General features: G+C 37.5%; 1 protein-coding gene across 3 annotated transcripts in view; it reads right to left on the reverse strand.

The window, feature by feature from the left end:
• Positions 1 to 27,275, reverse strand: part of LOC145766481 (uncharacterized) — a 48,792-nt gene that overhangs the window by 17,279 nt on the left and 4,238 nt on the right. Inside the window, exons 3-16 of one of the 3 annotated variants that reach the window (XM_082578205.1) lie at positions 25,999 to 26,190; positions 24,350 to 24,462; positions 18,169 to 18,339; positions 16,928 to 17,074; positions 14,559 to 14,736; positions 12,997 to 13,099; positions 12,553 to 12,740; positions 11,879 to 12,030; positions 10,747 to 10,909; positions 10,080 to 10,281; positions 9,232 to 9,377; positions 8,223 to 8,553; positions 6,533 to 6,667; positions 746 to 932 (exon numbers count right to left, since the gene is read on the reverse strand). In XM_082578205.1, the coding sequence (XP_082434331.1) occupies positions 746 to 932; positions 6,533 to 6,667; positions 8,223 to 8,553; positions 9,232 to 9,377; positions 10,080 to 10,281; positions 10,747 to 10,909; positions 11,879 to 12,030; positions 12,553 to 12,740; positions 12,997 to 13,099; positions 14,559 to 14,736; positions 16,928 to 17,074; positions 18,169 to 18,339; positions 24,350 to 24,462; positions 25,999 to 26,190 (2,408 nt within the window). Of the gene's footprint in view, positions 1 to 745; positions 933 to 6,532; positions 6,668 to 8,222; positions 8,554 to 9,231; positions 9,378 to 10,079; positions 10,282 to 10,746; positions 10,910 to 11,878; positions 12,031 to 12,552; positions 12,741 to 12,996; positions 13,100 to 14,558; positions 14,737 to 16,927; positions 17,075 to 18,168; positions 18,379 to 24,349; positions 24,463 to 25,998; positions 26,191 to 27,275 lie in introns of those variants that run through there. The other 2 variants (XM_082578207.1, XM_082578206.1) reach the window with 2 other exon arrangements.

The following is a 27,275-nucleotide window of genomic DNA, read 5'->3' on the forward strand; positions in this document are numbered from 1 at the left end:
CATCATCATCTATTTTTCTTTAAAGAAGTCTGGTCTTCATCCCGAAACATCAGGGTGAATAGTTGATGTTTCGAGATGAACTGTTATCAGACATAAATCATCCTGGTTAACTGGCGGCGACAAACTGTCTCCGTCTAAATCTAAACAATGAAATGCTTTTTTGCATTTATTTTCTGCAAACGTCAGCTGCATAGCCGAATGGTGCAAGCCCTGGTTTGATGTTCGATAGGACGCTAGTTCGACATCGCTTAAGAGCATGCGGCTGTGTCTGTGGCAGGACACTTAAAGGCATGCTTGAAGGTGGACACGAAGATTGGCTTCCTTGCCTTCCCTTCACAATGTAACTCTTCGAGCAGTGCGCGTAAGCTTGGATACAACAAAAAAACATCGCAAAAAAACAAAACAAACACGTTCCCATAAGCTGAAACAATGTCAATGAATAGCTGGTGAGCTGAAATGCCACCTAAGCTTGAAACACTGATAGCACTCAGACTACTTGAACAAACAAAGTTATGTGTATTGTGGACACTTTCTATGTGGGAGATTTACCAATAGATTTATTGTTATCGGTCGTCTTGCGGAGTAGTGGGCCGATACACGACGTTCAACAACGCTCGAAAGCACGTGACTGTGTCTTTGCAAGACACATAACGATACACTTGATAAAAGGCACACTGAGATTTTCTTTTTTCCATCTAAACTTCCTACCATCAAGCATAAATCTGAATACGGCAAAAAAAATTACCACATGCACAGCTAGATAGTTCTTAGTGTCCAGCATAGAATTCATGAACTCCACTTCAGCAGCCTCGCTGTTGGACACCGTGGAAGCGACGACAGCGACTAGCCAACCGTACATGACCGTTCCTATGATCATAGTCGCCAAAGCAAACACTCTCCCAGTTGTCGTGCTGGCAGATATGTCACCGAATCTGATTGAGAGTCAAAACAGAAGTTTAGAATAGCCTGCTCAAACACTTGAGTTTTGATAGGATAAAAAAATGTGTCATCATTGCGCTTACGTACTTAACAGATAGTTCGTTATCTACTGAGTAGGCTACATGATACAATTAATACGTAAAACCACGTACAGCATCGCTTGTCGCTACATGGTTTATTAATACAACGCATAAAAAACAAAAAAAGCTTTATAATCATTATTCCTTTTTTGTATTTTTGAGTTATGAGCGCTTTTGTTTTCAAAACGAAGAATATGTCATCAGAGCTCAATCGTAAGTTTTGCATATTCGCTAAGGCTTTTAGCTAACCGGTACCGCAAGCGGTCAACAAAGTCGATAGTACATATATTGATTTCCATTAAGGATAGGCTAGGGGATCTCCTGACTAAGAAGCAGCAGGCCAGCGATTCTCCATCAAGTATCAATTAATCATTTTTTATTACAAAATACATGGAAAATCAGCAGGCCCTATTGGCATAATAATATGCATTTTTTATACCAAAGACAGGCAAGACACAACAATACCACAGGGTTGAGCATTACAACAGTATATATTTTACATATTTACAAAATAGTTTAACATTCAAACGTTTTCGGCTTAACCTAAGCCCTCATCAGGAATCTGAAAATATTAATAAAATGCAATAAATTTCAACTTCTGGCCAGTATCTTAGGCTACTGCAGATTCATTTATTTATTTAGTGACAGCTTTTAGGTAATGCTTTCTTATGTATGCTTTTTAGGCACTAATGAAGATGCTCTACAGTTAGAGCGAAATGCATATGCCAATAGGGCTCTGCTGATTTTCCATGTATTTTGTAATAAAAAATGATTAAAGTCGATAGTATATAGATTAGGGTGTTTCATTTTTTCACCATTTTTGAAATTCAAAATGCCTGGGGTCCCATCTGGTGGTATTTGGGGAAAAAGTTTACACCCCAATTTTTTTTTTCAATTATGACGTCATATTGAGGTGGTCTACGCGGTTTGAAATTTTTGGGCCTCAAAATCTCGAAATTTGGCCGTATGTCCGGAACCGCTCATCATAGATCGACAAAATTAGTATCAAAATGTGCAGAAGGGTCGGTTTCCTATACCTGATGTAGAGAATATTAAGGTTAATCTGCTTCAGAAAAAAAGTTATTTCAAAAAAGCTGATTTTCGGTCTATTTTCTCCTGGTGAACAGAGATCAGGTGATTAAGATAAAAGTTTTTCTGTATTTTTCCACTCTTGGAAGCTGTTATTGCGTAATAATAGTTGGTGTCAAGGTTTCAGTACTGGGCTTGTCTAGTCTTGCTATCTGGTTAAGCAAAGCCCCATCTTGCATTGCTCCGGGACCCTTCTTGGCGCTGTCCACAAAAGAAATGACATGGGAAAGATATATTTCGTTTATGTGGAACATGCATTTAAGGGTATGAATATCATGACCAACTTCACCATTGAAATAATTGACCAGTCGAGTATTGACTCCGGACTTTTTTCCTGTGCTGAGAGCAGTCGTATAAGCCATGACTGAATATACTTAGGATAGGTGAACTTTGCAAGCCTCCTGGATGATGGTGCCAAAAATCAGTTCTGCAGTGACCAACACACTTTTGGGAAAAGATTTAACAGCAAGCACACTTTCGTGCTTCATGCCATTATCATCAACAAGTTGACCCAAGAAAACATATCGATCTATTTCATCGACAATGCGCCCATCCTAACATAACTGCATGGCAGAAGCTGAGTTGAGAAGGTTCTCACTTCCCATCAGAGATTTTTCTCTCATTTTTTGTCGTTTGCGGTATAGTGTCGAAGGTGATGCAGCATTGCAGCTACTTAATCTTTTCCAAGAACCGACCTCATAAGATCTGACTGCTGGCGTACCGAAGTCATCCCACGATCAGCAAGTAGGACTTCACAACTTCTATCATTTATGGAAAAAAAATGTACTTTCTTGTATAATAACCATTCGCTAACTCCGCTTGCAGCAGATTGCGCATCAACATGGGTTATTACTTGACAGGGTTCCATGTGATTTTATGAGCCGTACTGCTTCCATGCTGGCTCAAGGCAGATTGGAAGAGGGTGATATGTCACCAGATTATGTCACCACTTATGATGTCACCACCAGATATGTCACCACCAGATATGTCACCACCAGATATGTCACTACCAGATATGTCACCACCTTTCTTGTATACTTTTCCCCAAACAGCTGGTTTCAGAGGCTCGTATTCCTTATCATCTTCCCAATTCATATCACCATCAGAATCGCTTTCGCTACTGTGTAGACATCTAACTACTTCATTTCTTTTTCTCTGTTTCAAACATAGTAGTGCCGATGCTTTGGCATATTGTACGCCAGAAGTGCTAGGTTTCTCTGTTTGCTAAGCACTGGAAGACCAGCTTTGTTCCATACGCCAATAACATCTTTCAGCAGTCCATCTTTGAAATGGGGTATTTTCTTCAAAAATTTAGGATTAGTTTCGGCTACTTTCTTCCTCAAGTAAAATTAGTGACTGACTATATCTGAATTAAGGGGAAGTACATTTCTCTCCAATCTTTAAAGTTTTGCATCGACTTACTAATACTTGACCTTAATGTCATAATAACACTTAATCTAAAGCAGGTGAGCAGCATAGCCTACGGTACCTCTTCCTCAACGGTTACATTAATATTATAATAGTAATACCTTCAAATAGAGATGGACTGATATATCGGTATCGGTGATATCGGCCATTTTTTGAGTATCGGTATCGGCATCGGTATCGGCAAAATTTGGCCGATACTGTAGCCGATACTAAACATGTAAAAAAAGATGTTTACAGCGGATTTTCTGCCGAAGCAAAGATATAGATTTTTAAAGTAGTAACTAACGTCACATTGATGTAGAAAAATAACAACCTGTTCAAATTTTTGATACCTCACACTCCCATGATTTCATGCGCGCACCTTTTGCTTGGCATTGTTTGCTTACAGTGATTCTTTCACTCAAACAAAACGTTTTGTTTCAGCAGTTTTGGGTTGTTCGATTCTTAAGTTGTGAAGGAGACTCAATTTCTCCAATATTTATCATTTGTGTTTCTTTTTTGCTCTCAGCAGAGGATAAAACCAGGCCAAGACGGTGTACCATAACGGTGTAGCTTCCACGCTAGCCATTTAGACCTTAGACCAGAGGTGACGAACCTGCGGCCCGCATGCGGCCCGTCAAAGAATTTTGTGAGGCCGTAAAACCATTTGACAATCGCTGATGCATTAAAGACAAAAGACATCTCAAAGCTGTTTTATGCCTTCACTGGTACACCTTTCGTTTGCTATTTTCTTGCCCTAAACTTTAACTTTCAGGGTTTAAAGTTAGAAAATAGAAAAGCTATAAATAAGGTAAAGTTGTGAAAACACTATTCACCAACATTACCTTGCATTTTTGGTCGATTTTTTACTGTTGTATGTTTCGATTCTGCGTAAGATAATTTCAACTGTGTGGGTTTTATTACTTTCATCTGCCGTTTGTTACTTTTCATGAATAATATCTTGAGTCGCTTCTAAAAGATTTCAAAGTAGGTTACGATTAAAAAGTTGTGTGGCCCGATAACTCATGTGTAATTGACAAATTGGCCCGCGACCGCAAAAATGTTCGTCACCCCTGCCTTAGACCATTCAATCAACTATATGTTTCTCGGCAGCCGTTTTATAGCAAGAATGGACATCGACAAGAATTGAAATGGCTAGTGTGGAAGCTACACCGTTGTGGTTAGCAAATCGCAACTGCTCGCTGTACTAGTGAGTGCTCAACCTTGTGCTTTTTTGTTTGTCGTATCCAGGCTTACACCCAGTAGTTGAAGATTTAGATTAAGTGGACGGGAAGGCAAGGAAGCCAATCTTCGTGTCCACCTTCAGGCATGCCTTTAAGTGTCCTGCCACAGACACAGCTGCATGCTCTTAAGCGGTGTCGAACCGGCGCCCTTTCGACTGCCGTTCCAGTGTTCTCACCACTCGGCTATGCAGCCAACCTTGTGCTGATAGCCGGGAAGAACGCTCCTTTCTTCAAAATGAGGTTGTCATCTTAAGCGTAACAAGACCATTTTGATTAGTTTAGTGAGGATTCGTAGTCCCTTGCTTTCATTTTGAGCCTACTTATTCTGCCATGACATTGTTTAAGCTTGGTGAGTTCATTACAACGAAAGGTGGAAATTAAATCACAAACTGATAGAACCAGCTTACTAAAAACAACCAAGTTACACGGTTTTTTTAAACGTTTACCAACGTAAAAACGATGCAAAATTATACATTTTTGCTCCCTGGGTAGTTTTGGCCTGGCAAAAGCTTTTCAACCATACGACAAGCGCCCTTAGGTTGCGCATTACTTGTCGAATAGTTTTTGTTCGACTACACAAATCACTTGGTTTACATTTTACATCTTATTATCAATTATAATAGCATATTTGGAGAGTTTGTGCAAACACTTTATTAATTTTCAAGAAACCCCAATTATGATGTAATGTTTCTTCCCTTATACCCCAGTCCTCAATGACGGTGACCTTTCATTACTAAAACCTACTATGACACAACAATGCGGTTGAGATTGGATTCTTGAATCTTTAATAAATTATGCCAATTGAAAGCTTTTTTTAATAGTTGTATGCAAATAAGGTAAAACTTAGCATTTGATATAATTCCTTGCAAATACCAAAATTGCTCCTTTTTGTAACACCAAAGTATCGGCCAAAATATCGGTATCAGTATCGGTATCGGCCTAAAAAAGTGATATCGGTATTGGGATCGGTATCGCCCAAAATATTGGTATCGGTACATGTCTACTTTCAAATTACCATTTCATTTCTTGCAAAACGAACAACGACTATTAGTACGCAATAGCAGCTTCCAAGATGGAAAAATACAGAAAAACTTATTATCTTGATCACCTGATCTCTGTTCATCAGAAGAAAATAGACCGAAAATCAGCTTTTTTGAAATAACTTTTTTTCTGAAGCAGATAGACCTTAATATTCTTTACATCAGATATATGAAATCGACCCTTCTGCGCATTTTGATACTAATTTTGTCGACCTATGATGAGTGGTTTCGGAGATACGGCCAAATTTCGAGATTTTGAGGCCCAAAAATTTCAAACCTCGTGGACCACCTCAATATGACGTCATAATTGAAAAAAAATTGGGGTGTAAACTTTTTACCTCAAATACCACCAGATGGGACCCCAGGCATTTTGAATTTCAAAAATGGTGAAAAAATGAAACACCCTAATATAGATTCCTTTCTTTCACAAGACGTCACTGAATGCAGAGTTGTCCATGAAATGGACTGCTCAAGCACAGCCGGAGAGTCCAACCACCGTTGCTTGACTTTACCGTTTCTTAGTATGCAAACCCAACCCAGTTAACAAATCAGTCCTTTTTTACATTAATTCAACGTTAGTAGACGTTGAATCAGAGTAAAAAAAACTGATTTGCTGGATGGGAAATGTTTGATCCCGAAGACGTTGATGTTGAAGAAAATATATAATCTATCATCCCAGACAACAAAACAGTCGTTTTTTGAAAAAAAGACTAATTTGTTGTATAGAATCTACCCAGTGCTGGTCATCGTAGTGGAAGCCCAATACATTGTCTTGATGTAATCCTCCCATTCTGTTGTCAGATAAGTTAAATCAAATACCCAGGCCCAGGAGCCAAAACGACATTTGTAGATGATATCTTCAACATTTCTGCAACGTAAAATAAAGTTGTTGAACTAAGAAAGGAGTTATGATTGCTTCATGGTAGACTTTTATTCAATAGCAAATCATCGCTTACAAATTTCACGAAACCGACCGTATCTGGCGCAGAAAATTAGTCACATCCACAAAGCTCGACAAAGTAATGCAAGCCAGTGCGAAGAAATCACAAGATCAAACAAAGATGGCTCTTAGTTTTTTGTGTAGAAGCTGTTTGGTAACACATTTTGGTACATGTAGATCAGCTAACTCGTCGGGTCATACGAGACTTTGTACAAACGTCATTGAAGCCTATTTCCGTTTAACACTCAGCATTGAAACTATGGGGTGTGAATTTAGCAAGAAAAATGAAAAAAAAATGTCCACAGTTAATCAGTTATGTTTCTGTATGGCTGCACTGAAATTATCTCTGTAATAAACTGTTGAAAACAACACCTAAGTGCAATAGACATAGGGTCACATTGAGAGGATATTCTCTGTTGAGTGAGGATTTATCAAATTGAACAGTTTACTGAAAATAATACTTTAACCAAAACTAAACTTTCAGCACTGTTCACTTCAGCGATTCGAGATAAAAAAAAAAAAGGTAAGATCAAGGATTTCAAAACGTTCTGGATTCAGTTTGAACAATTCAATTTTGAAAAACTATCTTACAAAAAAGAGATAATCCATCAGGTGCCAAAAGTAAAAGATGGATATAACACACGTCACTTTTTAGTTGACAATTAACTCCATGCTTTTAAGTCGATTCTTCCGCCCCGCTACCTCAGTGGTTATGCGCTCGACTCAACACCTCGCCGCGCTGGTTCGGCTCTCGGGATGTGCGCTTGAGTAACGCATTTCAGGACTGCTCTCCATTCAACAGCACCAAGTGGATGGTATAATTCCCAGACAACAACCGGAAACTTCATTTTGTCAATCTCGGTAACCGGCCTTGCGTCAAAAGCCTCTACAAGTATGCGAAATTACCAGGAATAACCTGTCAAAAGTTTTGACAGTCCGAGAATAAAGATTCAAAAGTAAACCAAGTCCACCTAATGGCTAAATCTAAACCTTTAGCAAATAGTACAAGCGTTAGGCCAGACGTCCGCCGTAAGCTCGGATGAGACAATAAAGTGGTTCCAAGATTTTATAAGCAAAACGACCAAAACAGAGAAAAGATTTTTCTGTGCAAGTCTAAAAATGTTAAATTATTTTTGCACAATCTAGCAATCTTTTTATGGTAACTGAAATTATATTTTTGAATGATGTTCGGATTGTTCGCCCTTCGTTTCCGAAGATGGTCAGAGTCCTGTCCTTGTTCAATAGTAGGCTATTTGTAATATCAAGCTAAGGTTAAAAATAAACAAGGTCATCTGATTTGTTGCAAGGAAACAGCAATGACGTTCATTCAACGTTGACGTTGACGTTCATTCAACGTTGACGTTGACGTTCATTCAACGTTGACCTTCAAAACAAATCAGATTACCAAGCCATTCTTATATAAACTCGCATAGAGAAAAGAAATTTTAAAAATTTGAACACAGGCCACAAATACAGTAAATACCTTTGGGTTACGTAGCTGCAAGACCAAAAGTAGAACGCGCACGCACAAATGTGGGTCATTGAGTAAATACAGACCAAAAACTTTATGGTTCTGCTTCTGACGATTTTCGCATCCAGGTTGTACTCCCACCGTGAGAAAGACATGGGTACATAACGGAAAAAGAACAGGACCCTATTCAAGCGTAGATAGGCGACGGCATGATAAGAAGCCAGACGGGAGCATCCGATAAAAGTGGAAAAAGCTTCAAAAGGGAAAATCCCAAAGATGTCAAGCCAAAGCTTATTCCATTTGTTGTAGTTCTTCGCTATATCCTTGAAGTCGGTGAGAAAACCTGAAATAAATTATAATTGATAAAGATTCTACAAGTAGACCTGAGTCGTCTACCACCTGGATCCTCACGTTGTCGAAGTTTGTGAGCGTAGATGATTCTGTAAAGCACAGTCAATGTTGGGTTACCAATGTTGGAACGGCTGTGAATGCCATGCCAAACTAAAAACGATCCAAAGTCAACGCTGTAAACTTAATAATTTACAATCGCCATGCAAAACAACAACACACAAGTGACCACTACTCCGCCGTTCTATTAGTAAAAAACTAACAATGTAAACAAAGTTGAGAAGAAGCGATCTTCCTGGCGTCAGCACTACCTGACTACTCACTATAGAATTAGTGGTGCGGTACTGATGAGCCCAGCCTCATGGGCGCAACACGTGTCTATCGCTGAGTTCTTGCTACACTCGACTGCCGAGAAACAATGTGAACAAACACATGGCAACTATGTATAAGGAGCGATCTATTTGGAGTTAGCACAAAACTGAGTGAGAACAGCAAGCATTGCGTTTCTCTAACCATACAGGTGTAGCCTCCACACTAGCCGTCAAAATTTTTCCAATAAAAATATGTTTCTCGGCAGTCAAGTGTAGCAATAATTGACAGCGATAGACTAGACAACATATGGCCAAGCACGTGAATCTCCTAACTTTTAAAAACAAAATCGAACATGAAGTACCATTCGGAGATGCGACCTCCGTGCGAAAATTGACCAAGATATTGAGGTAGAATGGCACATCGATGACGAGAATGGAAAACAGAAGATGATCCGTTGATGAGCCATAGGCGACACGACTGATGTCATACCTCGCTGGTAGCTTCACTCTATGTGTAAAAGTGTACTCAGCAAGCAAACTCCGTACTTTTTACATTGATTTAACGTCTGCGCTGATGTTAAATCAATGTAAAAAGACGGATTTTGCTAGTTGGGTAAGAAAAATTGCAATATGGCGGTTGGGAAGTAAATGAAAATCTACTTTTTATAATTTTAACGCATTAATGCTGACCAACATCATTTTCCTTTTTGTCAAAAAAATGAAATCAAAACTGGTGTGAAATACCACAAAAGCTCTTAATACTTTCGTGTCACTTAAGAAAAATTTTAGTAAATTCATTGCGTCCTCGATCACGGTAAATATAAGACCATAAGATCACGTTTAGTTACGTTCAGTCTCGATAGCTAACATTGAAAGACTACTCTTGACACAAAAAAGCTGCACAAAAAACTACACAAAAGACTACTCTTATAGGTTGTGAAATGACACAGTTTGTGAAGTCTGAGCCCTAAAATTTCGAAATTCAACTCTAAGATTCTGCAAACGCTTCGACAACTAAACTGTTTGCACCTTCAGTACAGAAATTAAATGAAATTATGCAACAAAACAAATACAATTCCAACAACAACAACAACAAAAAACCTCATCACCGAATATGAAAACAATTTCGTTTTTGATGTCACAGGTAGTGGTTTAAGCTTAATCTTTTCATTGTAGTGTCAGAATACTAAAGTAACAAAATACATCTTACTGAAATCCATGCGAGTCATTGCCCACCACTCTCCAAGCAAAAGACCCCCCAACACTTTGTAAGCACTGAGCAGTCGCACTGTAAGGCCAGCGTGGGCATCTTCGATACATTTCGATCAAAGTTGTGTTGCAGGTGTCAGTCGCCATATTTAAAATCTCATCCCCGTACAAATCGTTCTCTTTCGAATGAGTGTACAATGTTTCTGATGACAAAATTCAAATAAAAATTAACTAACCTGAAGCTGTTTCATTTAAATTAAGTTATAGGCGATTTTAGCATATCCTTACTACTTGATTAAAGGACATTGATATGATTAAGCAAACAAAATCTGCTTGGAACTCAAGTTCAGTTTAGTGTGCTTTGTTTATAACAATCAAACAAACTCGGTCGAGCCCTGGCTCGGCGTTCGTTAGGTCATCAGTTCGACACCGCTCAAAAGCAAGTAGCTGTGTTTGGCAGGACACTTTTCGCGTCCACTTAATCTAAATCTTAATCCAATGAGCGTGAGCCTGGATAAGACAAAAAACTCGTCAGCGCTAGCCATACGCTCTTACCAGTCGGTCACCAAACTATTCAAGATAATAAGGAAAACAAACTTTACTTCAATAAAACCAGTTACTCTTGTTGCAATAAAAAATGATTAAACATTCAGAAACAAAATCATTACGTTGTCCAGGTGTGGTTGTGAAGAAAGCGACGAAAGTGGGGTACAACCCAGCCAGCAGGCTAAATACAAACATGATGTTCAGCCATGCCCTGTAGACCTTCCCTTCAGGATTGACGATGGTTAACATGAAGAGACGGTCACGCAACGTCATGTAATCAGGATCCTGGTAAATTGCAAGTTTTTAACGGAAAGGTTGAGTGAGAAATTGCGAGAGTGCATTTTGAAGCAATTGCGAGAGTGCATTTTGAAGCAATAACCAGAAATGGATGGTACATATTGTACAGTATTTTCTCTTCATTGCAGGCAAAATCGTGTTATCTATTTTTACTAGTGAAATCCACTGCTTTACATGATAACATATTACTGTAAATGCCAATTTGAAGAGATGCAAACAAAAATAATAAAGGTAATGAAAAATCGTCTAACAGCAGAATAGGTCATCGGAAACCATCATGGACTGAGCAAGTATTTGTCACAGACTCACTTTTCATCGAATCTCGGGGTGTAAATGCTAGACATATCACACAAAACCCGTGTATTTTTTTATGGACGAAAAAAAATAGACTTTGTTTGTAAAATTAAACGAATCAGATTTCACTCAGTCGATGTCGGACTTTCGGATCATTCTTCAATCATCTCATTCTGTTGATTGCTTTTCTTTCAGCTCGGATATTACTAATTTACAGGGATCCATGATACCTTCAATTCATCTTATATTTGGTTTATCTTATGTTTCGTTTATCTAGTTGGTTTTTCCCTTCTTCTACTTGCTTTCCCAAGTTTTTCAATTTACAATTTTCACAACATCTTTTCCCGTACATGAATGCCTTGCTTACAACAAGACATCGTTCATTGAAAAGTTGCTATGTGCAAATTTATTCTAACAACATCTGCATGAGCTACCAAACGTTAAATTTGTACACAAAATAACTGGTAGTGGGAGATGGCTGAAGTGTGACTCAACAAAGGAGGACCGCCAAAACCAGCACTAGATGCAAAGCCAATGAAAATACAGTCAACAAGAGGTTCTGATGCGTAATAGTTACTTTATGTTGACGTTCAGTATTTTTAGCTTCACTCTGACACAAGACGTTGAAAGCGAGAAAGTTTTATACACATTCATGTTGCTTACCGCATAGCCGGCACCGGGGGGTACAGCGTCCTTCAAGTCATCGTAGTTGACGTTTGTTGCAATCATCTCTGTCCCATCTCGAAGTGTGGTCGTGGAGCGGTGGCGGCGTTTATCGCCGTGCTTTATAAACTCCACTAGCGAGGGTTTGATGTCTGAGAAACCACAAAAACGGCTGAGTCGGCAATATTTTTGTGTTAAATTGAAGTCAAAGAAAGGGGTAAATTGAAGAGCTTAACACCTTCGCTACACTATGGACCAAAAACTACAAAAAATCACCTAGATTAAATACAAAAATGGAAGTTTAAATATAATCTAGGTGGTTTTTACAATACATGTTACAATTTTTATTCCATGTTTTGAAGACAGCAAGGTAAAAAAACAATAGCCAGCATACGACAATGAACAATTATTCAAATCAAATATTTGAAAGGTAGCTTTAACTTGCCGTTTCAATTCTTAAAAAACAAATCTGAATTTAATTGCTATACGAGATTTTAGGTTATTAAATACCGTATTACCAACTCGATTTTTTCACACAACATGTCCGTAATGGTGTACTAGCTATCTTGTAACAAGTTTAACTTTGCAAGAACAGACTTAATATATTTTCGCTACAATCAAGCCTGCACAACCAAACTCCAAAAACGCAATAGTTTTACGATGTAACTATTTACCGTGAATGCTTCGTTTTTCAGTATGTTCAACAGCAGCTTTCTTTTGCATGCTGACTCTAGATAACGCTACGCCTGAATAGTTTGTCGAATATACAGTTGTCATTCTTCGTGATAGTAAAGTCGAATTAGAAGCTTTAGAACCGAATGCGTTCATACTTTGCATGTCATGTCTGAGCGAGGTCTCCTTCCTTGAAAAAGCACAAACAAAAATTAAGTCCAACATTTCAAGGACTATTTCCAAATGCAATTGAATGAAGATTGCGCTGCGAAGATTACGTCAACTGTAGAACACCGATACGTAACATCAGCAGTTTAGAAGTGTTTCGACTTAACTATGAGTTTCCTGCAGCAGCATTTTGCAATCTTCAACACAGCCCTGTTTGTGTTACATGTTTGTAAAAACGTGTGTAAACAAACGACTTTGAAAACACACACTGTACTTACTTGTGTGAGGTACCAAAATCTGTTGCATTCAAAGGCTGAGAGGGCCAGGCATCCCGAGGCAGATTGGATCTTTGAGTGGAGGCTCGAAAGAAATTTATAGCAGCTATCAAGACAAAAGTTAAGCCACATTAAGAGACTCATTTGTAACCTTGTCAGCATATCGCTGCAAATTAAAATCTTGTCAGAATAATTTTACGGTTCATATGAGCAAAATCACAGGGGCAACTGGTCATTGCAATATGTTAATGCTAAAAATGAGATCATCAACGTAAACTTGCTGCAAAATTTTGTCAAATTTCTAAAGAATAATTCCCTTACGGCATGAACACATTGTCAATGCAACAATATTTTTTATTCTTCTTCATAAGTTTCTCAAATCACGTTGTTGTTTTGCTTTCAACTGTGAACAATAAAGCCCTTCAACGTAAGGGTGGACTGTATTTCGTACAATATAAAGTAAATACAGCTGGCAACAGTCGTGACGCTATATTTTGACAACCGACTGTGGCAAACGCCCATGTGGTGGACAGCTGGGTCTAGGGCAGTGGTTCTTAACCGGGGTTCGATCGAACCCCTGGGGTTCGACGAAGCTGTTTCAGGGGTTCGGCGCGAACGTCCTCTGAAACATTAACACACGGCCTACTGAATGGTATATCAGCGAATATTTTTGGAAAATATTGTCCAGCCGAAACTTGATTGCAGCTTACGTGATGGTTAATAAACATCTGTGTGTTTGACGCGTGATGTAATGATGCCATTTGCATGTAACACAAAATGCAAAAAAAAATTTTACGTAACATTGTAAAAACAATCAGTAAGAAAAAATTCATTTTCTCCAAACAAGAATTTCCTTACGTTTGCTTTTTGCATGGAACAGCAAAAGCAGGGCTCTTACTTTTGAGGAAATTTTCTTACCTTAAGGAAATTTAGTTCTATTTTCAATTTTTTTCAACAACAGCAGATATAAACAGTCCATACTTGGATGACATTATCGAGTTTCAAGAAAGTGAGATGCAAAAAGAAACTTCAACACAACACAATCTTCAAACGTTTTGTTGCCAACAAATGGAAAGTTATCCTCTTATTACAAAAGTTGCCCTTGAAGTTCTCGTGCCATTCGTAACCACTTACTTATGCGAGCATGCGTTTTCTATTCTGGTGGATGTTAAAGCAAAAAAAACGAAACCGGCTTGCATGCGAAAATGCATAAAAATTGCTGTTTTCGAGACAAAGCCTCGAATCTCACTACTGGTCACAGAAAAATAACAGAAGCCTCATTGATACAGTTTAATGTATTACTATTAAATGTGGTAGGTTTTTGTTTTTGTGATTCAGCGAAAATTTGGGGTTCAACGAAAGCTTGCAGATTAGCGCAAGGGTTCGGAAGGTTAGTAAAGGTTAAGAACCACTGGTCTAGGGCTTACCGACACCGTCTTGTACCAGCAAGCACTCAGCACTGTGCGCTAATAACCAGGTAAACTACCTCCTCTTAACGTTTGCCAAACATGTTCAAACTTTGCAACTGTTAGAAATTGGTTACCTAGTCTAGTTGGTTAACTTACATTGAGGATACTCAGAAAGCACATTTCTGAAATCACTTTTTTCAAGAACAAAGATGTCGCAGTTGGTCCTGCACTTAATGGAGTTGATTCTGGGGAGATCGTACACCAGCATGACCTGACCAAAAACCTTTCCACAATGCATCTGGGCAACCACTTCCTCCTCACTTAAATCCAAGACCTTTACAACAGACATAAAAATAATTGAAAACTCAGGCTTTTTTATTTTATTCCGTAATGCTGACTGTATTAGACCAGGGGTTCCCAAGCACCAGGTCGTAAAAAGGTTACTACTTGGTCAGTTCTGCTATATGGCTGTGAATCCTGGACTGTATGCCCGAAGATAGAGAAGAAGATCAACACTGCTGAAATTTGGTTCATTCGTAGAATGATGGGAATTAACTGGATGGATAAAATCACTAACGAAGAAGTGTGGAGACGCTCTGGGTGCACCCCTGGCGTCCTCATCACAACTATCAAAAAAAGGCAAATGACATTTATCGGGCATGTCTACCGCAAACGCGAAATTGAACACTCGGTAATGATGGGGCGATTTCCTGGTCAGAGGCACCGGGGACGTCCACGTTTGGAAATCTTCAAAAATCTTTCAACATGGACAAACCAAAATTTTGAAAACCTAATTAGAAGTATGGACAATCGATCGTTGTGGAGACTCACGGTAGCCGACGCCTTATTCAGGCATGGCCGATGATGATGATGATGACCGGGTCGTGAGAATGCACGTTCAAAATGGCCGTCAAGAGTTAGAGTTGTTTGAAAGTAGGTCCTTGATTACGACGGAAACAATTTATTGCAGCCATGCACTAAATACGAAGGTTACTAATGAATATTACATCTTGCCTGTTGTATAAGATCTATAAAAGTAGTAACGGATCTAACAAGGGGGCACTTGGTCACATAATCGCAAAATCGATAAAAACACGTAAATTTTCTACATTTTCTCACAGGCTCAACTTCATGTCATTAACCTGACGAGTGGCATTGGATACTTATGGTTTCAGCAGTGAACTTAAAAAATAGCACTGGTAAAGTTTAAGGTCCCCTCAAAAACCAAAATACTAATGAAATATTCATAAGTAAACACCTTGTTCACTAACTATCTAACAATTCAACTGACCTATTTCAAGGATGAGTTGACATCTTCCTTCTATAAGACATCGGCCTATACGAAAAGTGGGGGCATCCAAGATGGATTTTAGAAATTTTACTAGCCCAAACAATGCTATACAAAACCTTCAACAAACGAATTATTGAAATCCTTCTATAGTCGTGAAAAAATATATTAAAGGTAACTTTAATTTCAAATCAAAACTTGTCACTCAAACTTTTAAAGAAAACCACTTTTAATTTGATGATATTCGTCAAACGTGTCTTGATGAAAAAATTATTACTACACTAGACTTAAAAGTGCACAAGTGATCAAACCAACGTTAAGTTAGTCAAAATTTTCTGGCCCCAGATTTTCATTGCCCCCCGGGGCAATCCTCCCAGACCCCTTGACCCCTTGCTGAATTATTTTCCTTTTCCGACCTCAACTATTACATAGTCTATTTTATTTTACGAATCTTGCTTGAAGTGAGTTCAAACTGGTATAAAAAGTTAGAGCGGTATTAATGGTAGAGCTTCGGTAGAGAGTTTGTCTTGTTGAACCATAGGCATACGAAGCCGAGTAATGTGATCAAGTTTAACATCTTTAAGTTTATTACATATTATAGAAACACAAAACTACGCAACATATTAAGTATCGAACGTTTTCGACATCACAGGATGTCCTCTTCAGGAATAGTATACATAAGGTACAACTTAACTACATCTACTAATGGCTTAGATATAAAATTTCGTTTTTTTTACTGCCGGTCCTCGAAGCTATTTTCATATTAAAACCGATCCGCGGCAGAAAAAAGGTTGGGGACCGGTGTATTAGACGACCGTACTCACAGCAAATAAACAACTCAATGTATCTCACAGAAAAAAATGCTATGCAACGAATATAGCCAGGACAACGCTTCAGTGACACCCATGATTGATCTCAGTAACTCTGGTAGGAAACTAAACCTTGCTATTTGTTTCAACATATCACAGTAGTTCAATACACTTTTCCAAACAGGTGGAATATTAAAAAACAATAGCTGTAATAACTTGTTGAAAAACTCTTGCATTGTCCAAACCATTTCGGAATGTCCAAACTCATTGTCCAAACCATATTTAGAAAAACAAATAACACAATTAATTAAGGTAAACCAATTGCAAATTGAAAAATGTGCAATTGTAGGCTAAATGAAAAACCTTGAAACAGCGCTACTGTTAATTTTACCGATGATCAAAAAGCGATTTTGCCAAGATGTTCGTACCTCCACAATGCCATGGTGTATATAGCACATCGAGTCGCAAATCTCTCCGGATTTTTGAAGGAATTGATTTTCCAAATAAATCTTTGGCTTGCAAACTAATGACAAATTTCGAATGAAAGCTTCTTCCGTTCGACTTAATAGATCAGCCTAAATAGTCCAATAAAAACATGCCATACAATCAATAAATGAACATTTGTTGCAGTGTTTTCTAATTTTCTACTTTACACCGATATGTCGCAGCAACAAAAGCCAAACTGGCAAATCGTTTGTTTTTTTCCGAAGACGTTAAATTAATGCAGAAACCACTGATTTCCTGGCTGGGAGGATTTAATGCGAATGGAGTTACAGAAAATTTGCATGTGTGCACCCTACGGTTGAGGTTACACGTCTTACGAGACCTTTTTTTATAAATTCCCATTCCCATTTCATTTTTTTTTTCTGATTTTTGGCACCACTTTTCTCTTATATTGCTTGCTACTACCTATCATTATTATAGTAAGTATGTTGTTTGACTTTGGAAACCACAACACACCATATAATATAATGGTGCAGTTTTTCCACCTACAGGACATGATGTGGACCTCGCAGACAGTGGTTGGTTACAGCAGTTGGAGATATTGCCTGAATTTTTAAGCAAACAACTGGGAGGCTCACAGACTTCGAGCCTCGATGTAGCCTTTGAAAGGTTTAGTTTGAAATTAGTTATGGGAATGAGATTCAAGCAGTAAGTTACATTACTGACTAACAACAACTGACATTCTATAATCAGGAGATAGAATAAATAAAATCAACGAAGTTCAGTAACTTGTTTAATTTCTGTGCGGCATATCAAACATTTTGTTACATCCTCATTCAAAAGATCCCTGTGTGATATTATTACCAACGCCTAAAACAAAGGTATGGGACAAACACTTTTGTTGCATCACTAACTCTTTGATTGAAGAGGCAGTTTTAAAAGTGCAGAAGTCACTTTTTACTCAATTGGAGTTAGCATTGGAAAAAGTGCTTTTGGCAGTCACTTAAACGTTGTTGCGGAACTTCAGCACAAAAAAGTGCCAAAGTCCACTTTTAAATGTCACAGATTTCACACGCAAAACTGTTTGTTTCAATTAAGTAACTAACTCCTGTCTCTAATTTGAGAATTTTCGACAAGCACTTTTAATAACACTACACTCTTCAATTAGAACTCCATCAATGATAGGCCAAGCTTTTTTTAGTTTGTTTTTACTCGAAGTACTGACCTTGTGGAGAAACTTTTCAAAACGCGCTTCCGCAAAGCTACACCTTAAACATTCCGGTAATATGTTAAGGAATTCGCCTTCGGACACATCCTCGCCCTCCCAGCGTCGCCAAAGGTAGTCAAAGTAATTCAGACACAACTCCTTGACTTCCCGGGAAACCACCATTCGATTCTAAAGTGGAAGAGACTTCTTAGAGATCATCTGAAAAGGCTAAATTAAATCGCTGAAGCAAAAAAACGGAACACGGCGCGATTTCGCCTAATTTGATACTTCAATTCGACAAACAAGCTACTGTACAGCAGATTGATCAGCTTTTCCGGTAAAGTGGTAGACTAACAGACTGCAGACAGGAAAGTAAACGAATGAATGAGCAACAGCTCAACCTGCACAAACTTTGAACACTGAGCACTTTTGTTTTTGATTAAGACTATTTAGTCTAAGAACATGCATTGGCCTTCATACGATTGGTTAATGATAATGAACAATGTTTATCCGATGAAATGAATAGAAAAACATATGAAACGTTTTCTTGTTACAAATGCTTCAATGAGGTTTCGTAAATCATAGAAATGGCTATCCTCAAAGCAAACAGAAAAATGAAAATTTGCAAAAACATGAATAGTACAAGAAATGGCCGGTATAAAAGGTTTAAAGGGGACCTGAAATGAAAAATGAAACTTTTTTTGTTGATTCTTTGGTGTTTAAGTATTATCTTTTTTGAAAAATTTTGTTGATAAACTTTTTTGTTTGGCAAATATAGCAAAAAGAAAATCAGCCACCGGATGGCGCTATGTGCCTTATGACGTAGTTGGTTGTTCACTCAGTTGGTAGCTTCATACAATAACACTGGAAGCGCTGCACAAGTCGTAATCTTTAAAGATGTCTGAATTCAAAAAAGGATTTTTGTTTGAACCAAAAAAAAGTGCCTTGACAGAGATGACTGTGATTCGGATTCGAGCTACGACAGTGCCAGCTCCGACAGCAGTCGGATGGAGAATTTGAAATGGTGTAGGTGTGGAATAGGCTGGCGCAAAATCTCGAAAAAAAATGTTTTTTCTTTTAAATTTTTCGTCAGTTTGGAATATTGTTCCTTTTGGTAAATGTATCTCCTACACCAAATTTCACAAAAAAATATTAACGTTTGACCCTGGTTCACCTGGTTTGAATTTCTTCAAAATATCGAATGTTCGCTTATCCCTGAAACTGCTCACCCGCTATCTTCTAATGCACTCTAGCATCTTAATGGACACAATAAGAGGCAGTAACACAAACTTGTAGCAAACAAAATGGTTTAATTAGCAACTCCATGAACACTGACACGTGTATTACTCTCAAAATGTCGAATTCTACCACATTTCAGACATGATTTTCTTTGTGCACCCTTCACCGTAGTAAATATCTACTGCTTTCAGTTTCTTGAATCATTTGACAATGTTTATCGATTTTCACAGGCCAACAAAACTTTTTTTTATATAAAGGCAGTCATTTTAAGGTCATTCGAGGCCCCTGATTCTGAAAATGTACTAAGTTTTCTCGAATTGGCTCTAGTTTTTGAGTTGCAACAAAAATATTTTTTCGTAATTTTGAGCCCCTATAGATTTAACGTCGTGTCGTTTACTACGTAGACAAAACTGCAAGTAATGCCAGGCACATTTCTGAGTTGTATAAACGCTATTTGGAACCAATCACGTTAATTACAACTCAAACAAACAGCTATTTAACGTTTACTGGCCTAGTAACAATCAAAATATGATGTGAAGTAAGCCTGAGGATACAAGATGTAGAATATATAACTTGCGTTTTGTATATTTGTTGACTTCAACAGTGTCAGACTCACTAAGCTACCAAGTACAAACAAAATGCATAGCCTACATTGTTTTGCTTAACAAACTAGACAAATAAGCAAAACAAAGCTATCGATGACCAAACACAGCTCTTTATTATGATTGGCTTACTGAGCAACACCCATCAAGGTACGAAGGCCATTTACATAATTACAGAATGCAAAGTTATGTTATTCAGTAAAGTAGCTGCTTAGAATTTTATCCTTGCTGCGGAAGAACGTAATCTTGGAGTCAAGAATGCCATGTTGATCGAGATGAGGAGCCAAGATTCCAGCTACCACTTTTGATAACTAAATCTTTAACTACTACAGTAGGTGGTAGAAATGGTTTTGAGAAAAAAACTTGACCTTGCTCCAAAATATTACTGAAGGTATTGAGGTTACTCTCAGTCATGCTCGTTTTCCTATTGTTTCAAGCAAATCACCACTTGAAACTAGAGAGGGCAAACAAAAAACATAAATAGCAACGTCCATGCAATGACTGCCTTGCACACTCCATGTAAACATGATGTTCCAACTTCCTTCGAACATCCTCACCGTGCAGAAGTATCAATTTTTATGGTGATTCCACGGCTCTCTTTATGCCATGGCACTCTGAACTTCTTAGCCTTGAGCCCAGAAACGGGTTTGAGTGCAATGTTTGCATACTTTATAGGAGGAACCCAGGACTTATCTTGATCACCCAGCTTCATGTCAAAGTAATAATAATAATAATGCTTGTTTTTATATAGCGCTGTATCTATCGCAGAATGCGTTGCTCCTCTGCGTTGCCTCATGCAGCAAAATATATCTGGGTTGTTTGTACAGCATCCTACTTGTCAAAGGCATATTTTATTAGCCTATATGCCATTTATTTAGCCTATAGACCAGAAAAAAACTTCTTGCAGCAAAGACTTGGCCTTAGCAAAGGCTTAGAATAAAATTTCATTTGTACAGTATCCATTTCAGTAGGCCTACCTGTTCAATATAAAGCTGCATTCATAAACACATGACTTTCGGGATATTTTTCTCGTGATGTAGGCCTACTGATTCACAACTGTTTTCGTTGAATATTTATGTCTCCCTTACGTCAAACACAGTTCATTTCAACCTTTGCTTGCGTTTTGAACTTTCGTGCAATATGAACCAATTGAACTAGACAAGTGCAATTATGACATCATAATGGTAAACAGGGCTGAAAATAAGTAATTTGCTAATTGAAAGCTTTTGAGAAACGATTTCAAAAATATTTTCATTGTCGAATATCTCGAAAACTAGAGCCAATTTGAAAAAACTAAGTGCATTTTCGGAATCAGGGGCCCTGAAATACTCCATAATGACTCTCATCTTTTGTGCCAAAATTTTTTTGTTGGTCTATGTTATAAATTCACTGACTGCGAAAAGGCTGTAAAATCAACTAAACTGACGCTAAAAGCATGCACTAGTAGTGACTCTCAGACTTGGAGTAGGGTGAAGATGTTCCACGTGGAAGTTAACAGAGGAAGTGACGTCAAAATTACGTGGTCAAATTTTGAGAAATCCCCTCTTCAGATTCTGCTAAACCACTTCGAAATTTACTAATTTTTCAGAAAAATTCAGAATTTCTCCTTGGGTGAACCAGGGTCAAAGGTCAAAACCCAACAAAAATTTTTGGTTCACAAATATCAGTGAGCAAAATGGAACATTATTCCAAACTGACAAAAAATTTAAAGAACATCAAGGAAAATGAGCCACCCTAGTGTGGAAATTGTGCCATCATGCCAACAATGATGGAAAATGAATGTTGCCAGAAGCTAGAAAAAAATTTTAATTTTGTAAATTTAGAAAAAGAGAAAAAAAGGCTAGTGAGTTTTTTTCTTTAAAAAAATTCTAAATTTATAAAAATTTGTTAAGGTGTTGCGACCGTGCCATATTTCAAACTGATTGTCCTGCTTTGGTATCATGCACGCTATAACGTCCGCGTTTTGTCGCTTCTACCTTTTTCTAGATCTCTGCTACCGGTATGTTTGTCATATACTGGTTTTTCACTATGATGGTCAGAAATAAAAGCAAACTAAATACGGCCACAAAAATGCGCAGTCTAACAATTGAGTCACTTCGAGTTAGAATTTACTTTAAAAGGAAAACACCTCCTGGTGGTATCGAACTCATATCCTTGGTAATATGAGCCAGACAAAGATCGCACGGGCCACTGATTCACTTAGCCAAAACAGTTGAATTTAGAAGTTATATATGCACTTTTTTTCATTTGTTCGTCTTTTACTCTGAAGAGAATGTGGAAGAAAAATGCGCAGCAACAGCGCGCATGCGCAGTGAAAGTGACGTAAACATTAAAAAAGGCATGGAACGGCTATATCTACGGCACCGTAAGCATAGCCACTTCCGGCCGAAAAATGGTCGCTGCACATACGGCAGTACTTGTTGACTGGTGGGTTTTTGAGTTTCATCGCAGAGATCCATTTCTTAAGCTTGTCTTGATTATTCAGAGGTAAACGATGAAATTGTACTCCTTTCACGTTTCTTCCGTTACTGCAACCGGGAGCCATACAAAAAACCATCTCAACGCGTAAAACTCAAGTATAAAATTGTTTTTTGTATTATGTAGCCCACTTGTTTATAGTTTATTTGTATGCAAACTAGTGGTTCTGAATTCTGCCTGAACAACCAACTACGTCATCAAAGATTTTGACCAATCAGAATTCTTTAAATCAATATCTCATTTATTAGATTTTTGAGCTAATGACAAACCCCAAAAAAATTTTATTGTTACAAATCGCTTTTTCTCATAAAGATCTGTGAATACAAAAGCTATATATTTTCGTTGCAGTGCACCTTTAATCAGAAGACTCACAAACATCAAAAACCTTGAAGAATAACTTACAATACGTTAAACCTAATTAAGATAATGCAGTACATTAAATATATATAAACTGAAACTTAATAACCGATGAAAAAACAAGTCTTCCTTAGTTAAACATTTTATCTCCATAATCGTCCATCAGAACATCATGGTGTTAATGAAAGTCCATCAAAAGTAAACGAATAAGTACGGTAAATGTAAATACATACCGTAGTAAAAATAGTAAAATCAGGCCTCGAAATTCCGGCGGTCATGGCGGACATGACCTCCGGAATGACCTCGAATGTCTGCCGAAGCCGACTCATTGGTCGGTCATAAATGACCGCCGCAAAATTCTTGACAAAAATAGAGCTAATGCAGCAAAAATATATTTTAAATTTGAATTGTTACAATTGTTTGTTTAACGCGAACAAATACGGAGCTGAAACAATAATAGTACAGGCAATTGCTTTAAAGATCACATTAAAGTGGCGTGGTTAACGAGCTGATGGCAAAAGTAGCCATTTTTACATCATTTCAACGCCTTGCAATGTTGCCTTGAAGTAAAGTTATCTGAACTTTTCGGCAGGATATGTATAATATTCTAATTTTAACAATGAGGATTATTGCGTTACATTGATCGTTTGTTAAAAAGAAACGTCACAGAGAAGCAAGTCTCGGCTGGGTTCCGCACGTGCTTAGGCGAATGTGGCGACCTTATTCACGCTGATACTGATAGAAATAGAGTTTCTGCACGGAAGGGAGCGTGTTAGACTAACACGAGTGTTAGTTAGTTAGCTATGTTAACTAAGCTAACGAGCCGAGTGTTAGTTAGCTTAGTTAACACTAACACTATTGAGGGCTAACACTATTGAGTCACTGATGCGGATTTGTCTGGACGATCCTGAGCTGGAGATTTACGACCCCGCGCCGGCAGTAATCGCTTGGCACAACGATTCTATAACGCAAAAACCACGGAATAAGTGATCGTAGTTGCTTTTGTAATAAGGAAATTTAGATTGTTGTTTTCAATTGCGTTTATTGCGTCGTTACACGACTGTCATTAACGCACTGATTTATTTGCAAGCAATCTGCTCCAGTATACTTTAGGGTCGGTTAATTAAGCCATCAACCATTGCAGAGTTATTCTGTTGTAGAAAATCTTCTACAAACATGACTACACAATACTGTAGTGTGATTTTGTGCAAAATCTACTACATGCAAAAAATATGTCCGGTTGAGATATTAAATGTCCGCTGAAAGGACCAGTCCGGTAGGACATGCATGACCGCCGGAAAAAAGTACAAATTTCGAGGCCTTTAAAATAAAACTAAATGATTATCAAAATGAAAGTCTTCAGGATATCATCCTCCACCAGGACATCATCCTTCATCAGGACACCATCCTTCAGGACGATTATCAGCCAAATTTTATTTTATTTCGATTTCAAGAAATTCGACCAAAATACAACGCATTTTTTCCCTAATTTTGAATAAAAGAAAAAAAACAAGTGAAGCTACCACTTCTCTTTCGAATGCTTGATAGCGATGCATAAAGTTGGCTCTTCTGGCATCAATATTTGTCAACATCGACGTCATACCTCCCATTGTCATGCCGTAAAGCACCGACATACCTTGATATTATATGCAGTTAAATAATTTTTTCTATACTTTCAATCTCAAATTAAGACAACGATCAAGAAAGATTTGAAAATACTAGTAATGTCAGAAATAAAGAAATATATATATTTTATGCATACCGGAGAACTTAGATGGAAAATAAGTTACGATTATTATTACTTGTTCAGCAAAAAGTTTTGTAAAAACTTGTAAGTAAAGATCCCACTACACTTCAAATTTGTACGATTTAATTTTGAAAACAAGCGACTCGCATGATGCGAGTAATGTTAGTATGATATACTGCACTGAGTAGCCAATTGTCTTAACTGGTGTTAACAATATAATATAATTATTAGGGCCCGCAAAAGTCAATAAAGTCAAAATTTTTTAAGGACCTCGCCTGTCCACGAATCAAAGAATAAAGTTGTTTTCAGCACCCATGGGACTGTTTCTAAGAAGTTTATAGGTCAAAATAAAGTCAAAATTGACAATAAAGTCAAAATTTTCAATAAAGTCAAAATTTGTCAAATTATGGCTTTTGACAAACTTTTGTGTTGCTTGAGAGTAATTTTTGTCAAAATCCTCGTAGAAGCATTGTAAATCAGGAACTGCAACACAATTAAACCATATTAACCCATAAAAGCAGAAAATAACCAAGCTAAATCGTCTTCAGCAAAAGTTAGACAGATTTGTTGAGATTTTTCTGGTGAAATAATGCAACTCCAGGGGGTGATTTAAGGTGCAATTTTTGCGAGTTTATAGTGAAGTGCGAGAAAATCTATTTTGCTGAAAGCCACGGAAAAGTAAGCGTCATCAAGATGGATTGGAGCGACAAGAAACATTGCAATCAAGGCAAACTTTTATTGAACACGTTTGGGTCTGAAATCGACAAAATATTATGTTTGAGTAACTGGTATCAATTCAAGGAAGAACTGTGGCCTCTACAAGCAAGCAATTTTGTTAGGTTAAAATTTGATAAAATTAAAGTCAAAAAAAATTTTTTTAGGTCAAAATAAAAATGGCCCTAATAATTATATATATTATATATATTATGATACAACAATAAAATATACAGCCGCTTCAAGTGGACAGTTTACTGGGTTGGTTCACAGAAACAAAAAGGTTTTAGTAGGCAATCGGGTGTTAACAAGTTATGTTAATTTAATATTTCTATTCTTTTTTAATTTACCATACTTCACATGACTTACACAAAAAAATAACAGCTGTCTCTCAAAGAAAAAATAACATTCTAGTTTTCTGAGCTTGCAATATGATCATAATTATGCATACCAATAATAATCGAGAGCATTAAGCGATATACCAAGAGAGTACGAAATAGTAATTTTAACATTGTGCAATGTAACAACATTTGCAATCACAACATTCAAAACAACACTTTTGCTAATTGCATGCTGTGTATTTTAGATAAGTCCAGCCTTTTTAAGCAAAACAGAAATGATATCATCATCACTATGTTCCTTCCTCGTATTGAGGGTGGATACAATGTGCCATTGTTCTCGACCATGAGCTGCCGGTAGTTAAATACTAACCTGCTAACATGGTAAAAAAAGAGTATATCTTCTCAGCAATAGTAAAAGCATGCACGTCCCCATATCCAGTTGACGTCACAGTGGCAGAAGCCCAATACAAACTGGTGATATAAGTGTTATGCAGAAAGCTTACTTCGCTGTTCACCACTGAGTCGCTGTCGTTCGTTGCACTTCTAACTTTCTCTAAAACATCTGTAAAGTATGAACTTTTGCAGGAAAATTATATATGTATTTTCCAAAAAGACTATACTTTACTGTATTAAAGTATAACAAATGGCTTCATATAGAGTAAATAGACCTTACTCATTCCAAGCAAAAAATACAATGATCGAGAAGTTGTTAAAAGTCTTCCACAATCCAGTTGAATTTCTGTTAGATGGCTATTACAGCACATAACTGCAACAATTTTCAGCACATCAATCATATATATGTCTTAATCTATCAAACATAGAACTTTATTACTTTCCAAAATCTCTACACTACAGCCTGTTTTACCCAAAAAGGGGGTTCATCAGAAGGTCCTTATTCAAACAGAATGTCTTAATCAAATCATGCATAGAATAGTAACTAAGCGAAAGCGTGATATACTGATTGATAGTAGAATCGTTCATTACAAAACTGGAGAATACCACTTTTTAGTTTCATCCCGAGAAATCAATAGACCCAAGCCTGCTTGTAGCCATAGTTAAACTACTGTACAGTAGAAACTATTCGGATACCCAGGTAAGGTTTAATCCAGTCGTTACAAGGCCATTGCAAGTGCTTAGAATCAGACCAGTTAGGCTTGCTTGGTGCAGATTGGTAAATTAAGGCTGCTGTACTTCATCCACTAAACTTAATTGAATGCAGAGTCGTCTTTTTAAGTAGGCCTATGAAGCTCGACTACCTCATCAAAAGTTAAAGCTTTATCACATAATATTAGTGCAATATTTCTTATTCCCTGCGGCAAGTATGCATCAACATAGTATACATATATACGAGATATTACAAAACATATTTAAATACATTAAAAACGATCATGCCCTTACCTTTAACATCACCAGCATGAACTAAAACACTTTCAAAATGCAGTCATGTTTCAACTTAATAACAAATGGAATACATACAAGTTTGTGAAGCCTTACTGATCACCAAGAATACTCATCATGACGTCAGATTACGTGGTAAATCAAGATACTAGACTGAAGCATACATGGTTGGTTTTGAATATTTATGCTCGGACTGACCAAGCCTTTAATAGGTTATTCCTGGTAGTTTCGCATACTTAGAAGCTTTTG

The sequence above is a fragment of the Aplidium turbinatum genome, chromosome 3 (assembly GCF_918807975.1).
Source record: "Aplidium turbinatum chromosome 3, kaAplTurb1.1, whole genome shotgun sequence".
NCBI classification, from domain to species: Eukaryota; Metazoa; Chordata; class Ascidiacea; order Aplousobranchia; family Polyclinidae; genus Aplidium; species Aplidium turbinatum.